The following is an 11,824-nucleotide window of genomic DNA, read 5'->3' on the forward strand; positions in this document are numbered from 1 at the left end:
TGCCTTCGGTCACTTGCCTTGGCCAGGCTGCATTGATGTCATTCCCACACATGCTCATGTGCATCCTCTCTCTCACCCCCCCCCCTTTCTCTCTCATCCTCGATCCCTTACCCCTCACAGCTCTTTCATCCCCTTTCTCTCTCTCTCATCCTCCCTCTCTCTCTTTAATTTAATTTGTTATAACAAAAAAATGTTTGCATTTTTATTTACTTATTGTTTATAAAAGGCCCTACCAAAATCCTCAGCACCAGGCCCATGATGTTCTTAATCTGGCCCTGGCCATACCCTCTGCACTCCTCTCATGTACATAGTGCCCACTGTTAGACCCTCCACATTCCTCTCCCTCACCTGCACATACTTCCCACTTTTATACCATCTATACTCCTCCCCTATGCCTCTTACCCACAAAAACTGTTCTTTAAAATTAAACTGAATATCCTCAATGTTACCAGCTCTAGAATGGGCACTTTTGTCAGTTCAACTAAAGGAAATCTCACAGTCCTCATATTTGTTCTGCCCCATTATTAGTATTTATTTAATTTTGTAATTACTATTGTGATGTATAGAGGAACATAGGGGATGTCAGCTACTCTAAATATAGCACTTGTAAAAAAGCGTTCCTGAAAATATTTTTGAAATGTTGACAACTATGCACTTAGGCACTGCCCAAGGGCCACAGGGTCAGTAGGGGGCCCCATGAGAGGCTCGTGATATTAAAGCGGCAGTAAACTTTTCTAACATTACTACTTTTTAGAGGCCCTGGGGTAGGTTATGCCATAATGTACAAGTATGCCCAGCATATTAGCACATTAGGGTACACTTACCTGTCAGACTGAGCCCTCCAGTGCTGTGCTGTGATCAATCCGGCAGGGCCCGGGCACTTCCATCTTCACCCGGTTTTCCTTCTGGGTTCTGTACCTTCGGTCACTTGCCTTGGCCAGGCTGCGTTGATGTCATTCCCACACATGCTCATGTGCATCCTCTCTCTCCCATCCCCCCCTTTCTCTCTCATCCTCCCTCCCTTACCCCTCACACCTCCTTCATCCCCTTTCTCTCTCTCTCTCTGTCTCTCTCATCCTCCCTCTCTCTCTTTAATTTGTTATAACAAAAAATAGTTTGCATTTTTATTTATTTATTGTTTATAAAAGGCCCCACCAAAATCCTCAGCACCAGGCCCATGATGTTCTTAATCTGACCCTGCCTGCCAGGGATTACAAACTGCTGTCTGCAGACATGGTCCAGGCTCAGGGACGGTGAACACAGGTGAATGGGTATTTGTACCACCCCCTTTTAGAGATGGGCCCCTCGGAACGCCTGCGGCCCCTTACATGTGTATTTGCTGTACCCCCCTGATGGCGGCCCTGCTCTGTTATCTCGAAAGTCTTCTCTGAATTTTCTGTTGTTACAAAAAGACTGGTGGCACTTCTACTTGTCCTAACGGATGAGACCAGATTTTCCACCCATCACCCTTTATATGGCCACGTCAAAGAATTTCCCATATAAATTCTTCCTATTAAAGGAAACTGAAAAAGAGCCTGCTTTAAAAAGGAATCAGTGCCTGAGCCACAAAGCCCACTTGGCTGTATCGGAATGCCCCATAATTTTTCCTGAAAGTAACAAGGTCAATGGTGAACTTGGCTAGGAAGTCTGAGGATAATTTCAGCTCATCCAAAGCTGTGATAATGGCTGCTGGCTTTACTCCAGACTTGATTGCTTGTTCTAAGTTATCAATCTACATCTTTAATGCCTTGGAGACCAAGGTTGGGGCTATAGCTGGATGGCATGTTAGGCCTGCTGATGCTTAGAGCTTATTAAGATCTGCATCAATACAGCAATCCATATGATCTTTTAAATGCCAATGAGTTCTCTATGGGCAGAGTCACATGTCTGGTCAACCACTAGGTGCGTTCCCCACAGACTTGAGTCCATCTGCCTGAGAGGATATCATTTAACAAATCGGTTCTAAAGAGTATTTTTTTCATTTGGATTAACCCATTTCCTATGTATCATAACTCTGATTTCTTCAATGAAGGAAAAGCAAGAAACTTCCTTCTTAGGTCCCTTTCATATGCTAGGCCCGCTCGGATCCGCCTGTCTGTTTTTCAGGTGGATCCGAGCGGGTCATTTTTTATTTTAGGCAAAGTTTTTTTTTTTTTATCTTACCATTGTAGAGCATCTCTGACACCTTCAACAGATGGAGTGACCAATGGAAAAGCACAGCCCGCAGACGAAAGCACAGCGTAGGTGCAGGGCTGGCATGAAGACAGCGGACTTCAGCGATTGGCCGGGGGGCGGAGTCAGCGCACGGACGTGTGCGCGCTCTACGCCCCGGCGGCAGTGTAATTTTTACAGTTCCCGAGGCAGGATGGCGTCTTCGCTCGGAGACCTGGTGCTTCAGCTGCGGGCCGCGGCGGCGGCGAACGGGGAGCGTTGGCTCCATGAACAGGTGGCGGCTGCCCTCGGGGGGGACCAGGACAGTTCCAGAGTGGAGGGGGAAGGCTCGGCCCGGGTGCGGCGGTCCCGCCCGCCGGCCAGGTTCTCCCCAGATTACACAAGGCCTGCACCGCTTCGCCATGCGGGGTCCGCTGGCCCCGCCCCCTGCGAGCCGCCCGCGAAACGGCCAGCCCGGCGGGCAGTGGAGGCCTCGGGCCGCGGATGGGGGGCTGGGCGCAGCTCCGTGGGGTCGGTGGCCGGTCCGGCGCCGGCCTCCATCAGCGCGGCGGTCCGCCGCGAAGAGGATCCGGGCACGTCTCGTGGCGCAGCCGCTGCGGGGGCGGGGCTCCGCCGAAGTAGGCAGTTCCGAGCTGCCGGAGGGCCTGCGCAGGGGTTGGAGGCCGAGAATCCTGTGGGGCGGCGGCCGCCATGCCACAGTGAGCCCACGGCTGCGGAGCAGCGGGTGAAAAGCCGGGGGAAGGCGTTTCTGAAGTCGGCAGTGGGGCGGCGAAGAGGACGGCCCAGGAGCGGTTCGTCGGCTGCCCAGACGGGGCCCCGTGGACGGATGTCGCCAGGGGATGGAGCAGCTGCCCAGGACCGGTCGGAAGGCGAACTGTCGTCGTCTGAAGAGGAGCGACCGGATGGCGTTCCGTCGGCGGTCGGTGGAGGTTCGGCGGCTGGAGGCGATCCTTCCAGGCGGCCCGGTAAGTCAGATCTTCTTCAGGGGTCCTTGGGGCGGGTTGGTTGGGGGGGGTCGGGTAGTGGGGGGGGGGTGACCCGGGGATTGCCCGCGGCGGGGGGGTTTCCGCCCCGCTTGCACCGCATCTGGCACAGCGGGAGAGTGACCGCGTTCCGGCGGATGGGGGCTAGCGGGCCTCCTGGCGGGCCTCAAGGACTTGGTCGGGAGGCTGGAGGGCGGGGGGGCGGGGCCAGGGGCGGCGTGGAACGCTCCGGTGGGTGGTGCTCGGGGGGTAGAGGGGGCTGCGGGCGCGACTCCGCCGGTGGCTGGGGGGGCGACAGATGGGGCGACCGCGCCGGCTGCGGCGGAGACAGTCACGGCTCCGGGCGCAGGGGACCAGGTGGTGGCTGCCGTGCCGGCGGCACCAGCTGGGGCTGCGGGGGAGAAAGCGGGGGAGGCAGCAAAACGACAGGACCTGGTTAGGTTGGCGGACGCGGCGCGGTGCGAAGTTTATGTGTGTTTTGAGGGGCCGTTGGGTGCGCACTTAAAACAGGAGGTCAGGGAGAAAATTTGGAAGGGGGAATACGTGGAGATATTTTCTCTGCTGCCCCTAGATAAGTTCAACCTCGATAGGGTCAAGCCGGAAGACAACAAGAAGGAGGACGAGGAGAAGAGGCGGTACCGGTTGATCCCGCGGACCTTCCCGAATTGGCTGCAGGCGTTCGCGATCCTCGCCAGCGTGATTGGGGAGAAGAATCCAGAGCATTGTTCCGCTCTGTTTTGCTACTTGGATGCGATAGGGGAAGCGCACAGAGTCTACGGGGGATTGGCGTGGCTGCGATATGACGAGCAGTTTCGGCAACGGAGGGCGATTCGACCGGCTCTTCGCTGGGATCATAAGGATATCAGTCTGTGGATGCGCCTTATGTCGTCGTCGAGGACTACGAGTCAGTTTTTTCAGGGGGGGGCCGGTGGATCAGGGGCTTCCGGTCAATCGGCCGTTCGAAAGAAGGGAGTCTGCTGGCAGTACAATGAAGGTAGTTGCCGGTTCGCAGGGAGTTGCAAGTACAAGCACGAGTGCTCCGGTTGTGGGGGTGCCCACCCGGTGTCTCGCTGCTTCAAACAAGGACGGGGCAGGGCCGGGGAGCCTTCGAACAAGAGGGACGACACCGGTGAGACTGGAAAGGATGCGTCCTTTTCTCGATCGATATCCGGATAGGGAGGCAGCGGGGCTTCTGGGTTTGGGGTTTGCGGAGGGTTTCCATATTCCGGCCGTCCTCGGGACGGCCCCCCCGGTGTCCAGGAACTTGCGGTCCGCCATGCTTCATCCTGAAGTGGTTTCGGAGAAACTGCGGAAGGAGGTGGCTTTGGGGAGGATCGCGGGCCCTTTTTCGGAGATGCCTCTGCCGGACCTGGTGGTATCGCCATTGGGGGTGGTTCCGAAGAAGGAACCAGGTAAGTATCGTTTGATCCACCATCTGTCCTATCCGAAGGGGGGTTCGGTGAATGATGCCATCGACCCCCGGCTGAGCACGGTTTCCTACACGTCTTTTGATGCGGCAGTGTTTTGGGTGCGGCGTTATGGCCGGGGGGCGTTGATGGCTAAAACGGACATTGAGGCGGCCTTTCGGTTGCTGCCGGTGCACCCCGAGAGTTTTCGGCTTCTGGGCTGTCGGTGGCGGGAGGAATACTATGTGGATCGGTGCCTGCCCATGGGATGCTCCATCTCGTGTGCGCTGTTTGAGAAGTTCAGTTCATTCGTGGAATGGGTGGTCAGAGACGTCGCGGGAGTGAATTCGGTCATCCATTATCTCGATGATTTCCTGTGCGTGGGTCCGGCCTCATCGGCGCTGTGCGCTGTGCTTTTGACAACGCTGGAAGGGGTGGCACGGAGTTTCGGTATTCCTCTGGCTCCCGAGAAAACGGAGAAGCCGACGACGGTGCTCAGTTTTTGGGGGATTGTGTTGGATTCGGAGGCGATGGAGTGTCGCTTACCGGATGACAAGTTGGCAGCGCTGAAGGCAGAGATCCGGGGGTTAGTAGGCGTGCGTAAAGTGCAGCTCAGGACTCTTCAGTCTGTGCTGGGGAAGTTGAATTTCGCATGCAGGATAATTCCCATGGGTAGGGTTTTCAGTAGGAGACTTGCGGCCAGTACGGGGGGGGTGGATTCCCCGTGACACTTCGTGAGTCTGTCGAAGGATCATAGGGAGGATCTGCGGATTTGGCATGTCTTCCTGGAGCGTTTCAACGGACGGGCGCTGTGGATGGCCGGGCCGGTGAGCAATTTTGATTTGGAGCTCTACACGGATGCGGCGGGGTCCACGGGTTTTGGGGCTTTCTTTCAAGGCAAATGGAGTGCGGGCCCATGGCCCGCTGCATGGTCGGGTGGGGGATTGCTGCGGAACTTGGTGCTGCTCGAGCTCCTTCCGGTGGTGCTGGCAGTGGAGCTTTGGGGGGAATTCTTCCGGGATCGGAAGGTTCGTTTCCATGTGGACAATTTGGGGGTGGTGCAGGTCCTCAACCGGGTGTCGGCGGCGTCGCCGCCGGTGGTTAGGCTGTTGAGACATTTGGTTCTGCGATGCATGCAATTGAACATCTTTATACATGCAGTGCATTTACCTGGGGTGGAGAATGTTGTGGCTGACGCGCTGTCTCGCTTTCAGTGGGACAGGTTTCGGGAGCTGGCGCCGTCTGCGGACGTCCAGGGGGCGCCCTGCCCAGAGGAGTTGTGGAGGATTGCGTTGGACGAACCTCCGACTGGATCAGGCGGTCGGTGAGTGGGGGCACTTGGGCAGCGTACGAGAAGACATGGGCTGAATGGGAGGCTTTGGGGTTACAGGTGGGGGCGGATGTGCGAGACAGGCGGCTGATGGTGATCTATTTTGTGTCCAGGAACTTGGAGCAGGGGGTTTCGGTGTCCCGGATGGGGCAGAAATTGGCCGGTTTGGCCTTTTGGTTTAAGCTGAGGGGGGAACATGACTTCACCAAAGATTTTTGGGTGCGGCAGGCCATGAAGGGCTATCGGAAGGGGAGGCTGAGGAAGGATGACAGGAGGCCGGTGTCCTTCGAGTTGTTGGGTAGACTTTGTGGCCGGTTGGGGGTGGTGTGTTTTTCCGAGTACGAGAGGGTGCTGTTCAGGGCCGCTTTTGTCTTGGCGTTCTTTGGGGCGTTTCGGATAGGGGAATTGGTCAGCCCTTCCAAGACTGGGCCGGGTGGTTTGTTTATGGAGGATGTTTTTTGTGGGGATGACCGTGTGCGCATGCGGATACGGAGATCGAAGACTGATCAGGTGGGGAAAGGGAAGGACGTGGTGGTGTTCGCGATTCGTGACTGCGAGCTTTGCCCGGTGTTCGTTTTGAGGGAATTCTTGAACGCTCGGCCGGATGGTTCGGGCCCGCTGTTGGTACATGGGAATGGGGAGTTTGTTTCGAGGTACCAGTTCATAGGGGTTTTTAGGAAGTGCCTGACGGCCTTAGGTTTGGAAGGGGAAAGGTTTTCCTCCCATTCTTTCAGGATTGGGGCTGCGACGGAGGCTGTCAGGTGGGGCTTGGACGAGGAGGCGGTTAAGAGGATTGGCCGCTGGGAGTCGCGGAGGTTTCGGTCTTACGTGCGGCCGGAATTGGTGGCTGTTTAGGGGGGGGGATGTTTTGGCATGGGTTTGTGTTACACGGGTTCAGTTACTGTGATTTTGGTTCTGTTTTTATTTTCTTTCAGATGCAGTGCCAGGATTGGTCTGGATTCTGGGCCATTCATACGTCTGCTGGGGCGCCCGGAGGGGTGATGTTAGGCCTGGGGGCAGACAGTTGGGGATATCCAGATTGGAGGCGTGTGTGAAGTGGTTTGGGTTTCCCGGCATGCTATGGAGCAGAATGGTGCACGAAGTATGCCGTTTTGCGGGGTTTGACAGGGCCCCGGATGTTTTAGTGTTGCATGTTGGGGGCAATGATTTGGGCCTCCGCACCAAGTTGGATGTCACGCAGGATATTAAATACGATCTCTTGCGACTGCGGGCGGCCTTTCCCCACATGATCATAGTATGGTCTGACATGATAGCCAGGACCCAGTGGCGTTTTGCCAGGTCTGTGGACAAAATTAACAAGGCCCGCAGGAAAATTAATCAGGAGATCAGTCGTTTTGTCGTTCGCAATGGGGGGTTGGCGGTCCGGCATCCAGAGTTGGAGGTTGAGACGTGGCGGTACCTAAAAGGGGATGGCGTACACCTGAATGATGTGGGCACTGATTTGTGGACTTTGGGCATACAGGATGGGGTGGAGCGTGCCTTGAGGGTGTGGCGGTGCTCTCAAGGATAAGGTGTTATCCTTGCTTGCGGTGGCGGGTGTTGGTCGATGCAGGTACAGGAAGATAACCCCTCCCCACAGAAGTTGATGCGGGACCCATTGGAGATATGGGCTCGTTGATGATATGGCCATATAGTGAGGGTTGATATGGCTGATGGTGAATGGGTGCACTGCGGTAAAATAGTTTGGTGTCTTTGAGCCAGCATGTCGGATTGAGGCCTAGTTAAAGGAATATTACCGCAGTGCTTGTTTGGATCGATATGCTAATGGGGTGGAGAGGGGGAGTTTTACTGCAGATGACCAACGCGCTCAGGGTTTGAAGCTAAACTATGTTTTGTTGATATTTGTTATACGTTAAATTATTATATTTTGATTAATAAAGAGGCTGCTACGGCCACTAAATACTCCAAAAGAAGGTGTGGTCTCGTTTAATGGGAAGGGACAATTATGGAGTTGGGTGGTCGGTACAGCAGCTGAAGCATGTCAGTCATCCTGTAGTCAAGCACAGCCCGCAGACGAAAGCACAGCGTAGGTGCAGGGCTGGCATGAAGACAGCGGACTGCAGCGATTGGCCGGGGGGCGGAGTCAGCGCACGGACGTGTGCGCGCTCTACGCCCCGGCGGCAGTGTAATTTTTACAGTTCCCGCCCTCCCTCCCTTACCTTGGATGGAGTGTTTGTGGTAGATTCTACCGGGGGGGGGGGGGGGGAGGACAGGCTAACTTGTTCTTTTCTGTTTCAGGTTTGCGGTGTTGGATGTCGTAGCGGTTGGCGGGTGTTGGTCGATGCAGGTACAGGAAGATAACCCCTCCCCACAGAAGTTGATGCGGGACCCATTGGAGATATGGGCTCGTTGATGATATGGCCATATAGTGAGGGTTGATATGGCTGATGGTGAATGGGTGCACTGCGGTAAAATAGTTTGGTGTCTTTGAGCCAGCATGTCGGCTTGAGGCCTAGTTAAAGGAATATTACCACAGTGCTTGTTTGGATCGATATGCTAATGGGGTGGAGAGGGGGAGTTTTACTGCAGATGACCAACGCGCTCAGGGTTTGAAGCTAAACTATGTTTTGTTGATATTTGTTATACGTTAAATTATTATATTTTAATATATTAATAAAGAGGCTGCTACGGCCACTAAATACTCCAAAAGAAGGTGTGGTCTCGTTTAATGGGAAGGGACAATTATGGAGTTGGGTGGTCGGTACAGCAGCTGAAGCATGTCAGTCATCCTGTAGTCATGCAAAGCAGTGAGAGACAAGCCCCACAAGCCCAGCAAATCCTAGTATTAAGGTGACTGGAGATAGGACTCCTCAGAGGCAAAGTAGATTGTAGGCTCTGTTGCTGAGGACTACAAGCCCTATCATGGCTTCTGTGATTAAGAGAATGCTGAGTGTTTTGGAATGCTTTTGTCACAGATTAGGGAAACTTCTCCCACTAGGGGCAGAGTGGCTGCCCTGGACTTCATGTAGCAGCTTAGTGGACATGGAGTACTCAGCCAGCCACTTTCTAGGTAGAGGTGAGAGCCTTGAAAAGGGGTGAGGTGAAGAATCCAAGACACCGTCAGGTCTTTACCAGAGCTCCTACAGGTGGAAGTGTTATGATGCAGATGGTGCCCAGGTTGTGGTCCAAGCAGGCTGCAACTGAGAGCAGAGCAGGTGAGATTCTTTTGCAGCACTGGGATAGTGGGTACACAGAAAAAAAAGCAGGAGTGTTTGAACACACACAGAAACATAGGCAGGGAATATAGGTGCAGGTAATGACAAACTGACAGACACGCAGAGAAACAGACTAGTGCAGACAGTCAGGGATGTGCAGAAGGGGAAGAGACAAGATGTTGGTAGGAAACAAACAAGGGACACAGGCTCACAAGAAGGGGTACACAACACTGGATGCACAAACACTGGGGATTACAGTGCATCGAGAAAGTATTCACAGCGCCTCACTTTTTCCACATTTTATGTTACAGCCTTATTCCAAAATGGATTAAATTAATTATTTTCCTCCAAATTCTACAACCAATACCCCATAATGACAACATGAAAGCTTTTGCCATGACACTCAAAATTGAGCTCAGGTGCATCCTGTTTCCACTGATTATCCTTGAAATGTCTGTACAACTTGATTGGAATCAACCTGTGGTAAATTCAGTTGATTGGACATGATTTGGAAAGGCATACACCTGTCTACATAAGGTCCCACAGTTAACAGTGCACGTGAGAGCACAAACCTAGCCACTAAGTCCAAGGAATTGTCTGTAGACCTCTGAGACAGGATTGCGCAGATATGGGGAAGGGTACAGAAAATTTTCTGCAGCATTGAAGGTCCCCATGAGCACAGTGGTCTCTATCTGTAAATGGAAGAAGTTTGGAACCACCAGAACTCTTCTTAGAGCGGGTCACCCAGCCAAACTGAGTGATCGGGGGAGAAGGACCTTAGTCAGGGAAGTGACCAAGCACACGATGGTCAGTCTGACAGAGCTCCAACATTTCTCTATGGAGAGAGGAGAACCTTCCAGAAGAACAACAATCTCCAATTAATCAGGCCTGTATGGTAGAGTGGCCAGAGGGAAGTCACTCCTCAGTAAAAAGCACATGACTGCCCACCTGGAGTTTGCCAAAAGGCACCAGAAGGACTCTCAGACCATTAGAACAAAATTCTCTGGTCTGATGAAACAAAGATTGAACTCTTTGGCCTGAATGGCAAGTGTCATGTCTGGAGAAACCAGGCACTGCTCATCAGTAGGCCAATACCATCCCTACAGTGAAGCATGGTGGTGGCAGCATCATTCTATCGAGATGTTTTACAGCGGCAGGAACTGGGAGACTAGTCAGGGTCGAGGGAAAGATGAATGCAGCGATGTACAGAGACATTCTTTATGAAAACCTGCTCCAAAGCATTCTGGACCTCAGACTGGGGTGAAGGTTTATCTTCCAACAGGACAGCAACCCTAAGCAAATAGCCATGATAACAACGGGAAAACTCTGTGAAAGTCCTTGAGTGTCCCAGCCAGAGCCCAGACTTGAATTTGACTGAACATATCTGGAGAGATCTAAAAATGGCTGCATCAACGCTCCCAATTCAACCTGATGGAGCTTGAGAGATTCTGCAAAGAAGAATGGGTAAGAAGAATGGGTAAACCTGCCTGAAAATAGGTGTGCCAAGCTTTTAGCATCATGCTGAAAAAGACATGAAGCTGTAATTGGTGCCAAAGGTGCTTCAACAAAGTATTGAGAAAAGGCTGTGTATACTTAGTGTATGTACATGTGATTTTTTTCAAATTTTTTATAAATTTGCAAATATTTCAAACAAACTTCTTTCACGTTGTCATTATGGGGTATTGTTTGTAGAATTTTGAGGAAAATAAGTAATTTAATCAATTTTGGAATAAGGCTGTATGTAACATAACAAAGTGGAAAAAGTGAAGCGCTGTAAAAACCTGTTGGATGTACTGTACAAGATACAGTGTAGTAACACAAGATTCACAAAGCTGCTAGTGTGTAGACATAACTGAAACACAGCAGTTGAACCAAGGAAAGAGGCAATGCCTCAAAAATGTCATCCTTGAGACCCTACACTTACTGGCATTGAGGACTCTAGTAGAATGGCCACTTCAGAACTTCCTGTTCATTGGCGATGTACTTCTTGATTATTAGTGACACACTTCTGCTCCAACGCTGCACCTCCAGTGTCCCTGCTGGTTTCTTTGTGGCTACTTCCTTCCATCCCATCCATGACTAGTGTAGTCTGAATGTTCCCCTTATACTATTCCTTACCTATTAGAAACGAGACCACACCATAGGTTGGAGTAAACTGGCCACAACAGCCTTTATTAAACATAACTCAAAATTCACTGCAATAACTTGTAAATATGAAAATATATAAATATATATAAATATATAAATATAAATAACTTTATTAACATTAAACCACATTAAATAACATTAACTGCCCATTCTGGTGATCTCTGACGGTGACCCCACTTAAACCAATACCAAATCACTGCGGTACACCTGACCAACTTCCCAAAGGCCTCCACCTGTGACCGGTCGGAGACAACTTCCGCCAGTGAACATAACCGTATTCCCTCCAACGTTCAGGAATACCCAGAGGGGCCGATCGTTAGATGAGCCCCCCACACCCTCAGATCCCTTCTGAGTACCTGTCTACCGTCAGAAACCACCAGAAAACACACCGCCACAGCCCGAAAGGGTGACCCCCTCAACCTTGAGGGCCACCCCACACCCGAAGAGCTTTCTGTATCCCCTCCTGTAAGCCCAAGGACCAGAGGTCAATCCCCACATCCGACAGGTGAACGCCATCCTGTCGAAGATAAAGCCCCACATTCACCTCCAACTCCCGATGTCGAACCACAATGCCCCCGTTCTGCACCACAAACCGCCCAACCACCTTAT

General features: G+C 52.3%; 1 protein-coding gene across 1 annotated transcript; it reads left to right on the forward strand.

Moving 5' to 3' along the window:
- Positions 1 to 5,981: 5,981 nt before the first annotated feature.
- Positions 5,982 to 6,746, forward strand: LOC143984126 (integrase/recombinase xerD homolog). The gene has a single exon (XM_077484437.1). The coding sequence runs from the start codon at positions 5,982 to 5,984 to the stop codon at positions 6,744 to 6,746; it is 765 nt and encodes a 254-aa protein (XP_077340563.1).
- Positions 6,747 to 11,824: the final 5,078 nt, after the last annotated feature.

This window comes from Lithobates pipiens, unplaced genomic scaffold (assembly GCF_037356315.1).
Source record: "Lithobates pipiens isolate NorthernLeopardFrog02 unplaced genomic scaffold, aLitPip1_a1.2 Scaffold_16, whole genome shotgun sequence".
NCBI lineage: Eukaryota > Metazoa > Chordata > Amphibia > Anura > Ranidae > Lithobates > Lithobates pipiens.

What these genes read in the sequence shown, in the direction of transcription:
- LOC143984126 (XM_077484437.1), top strand. Translation starts at nt 5,982, where the DNA reads ATGGTGATCTATTTTGTGTCCAGGAACTTGGAGCAGGGGGTTTCGGTG.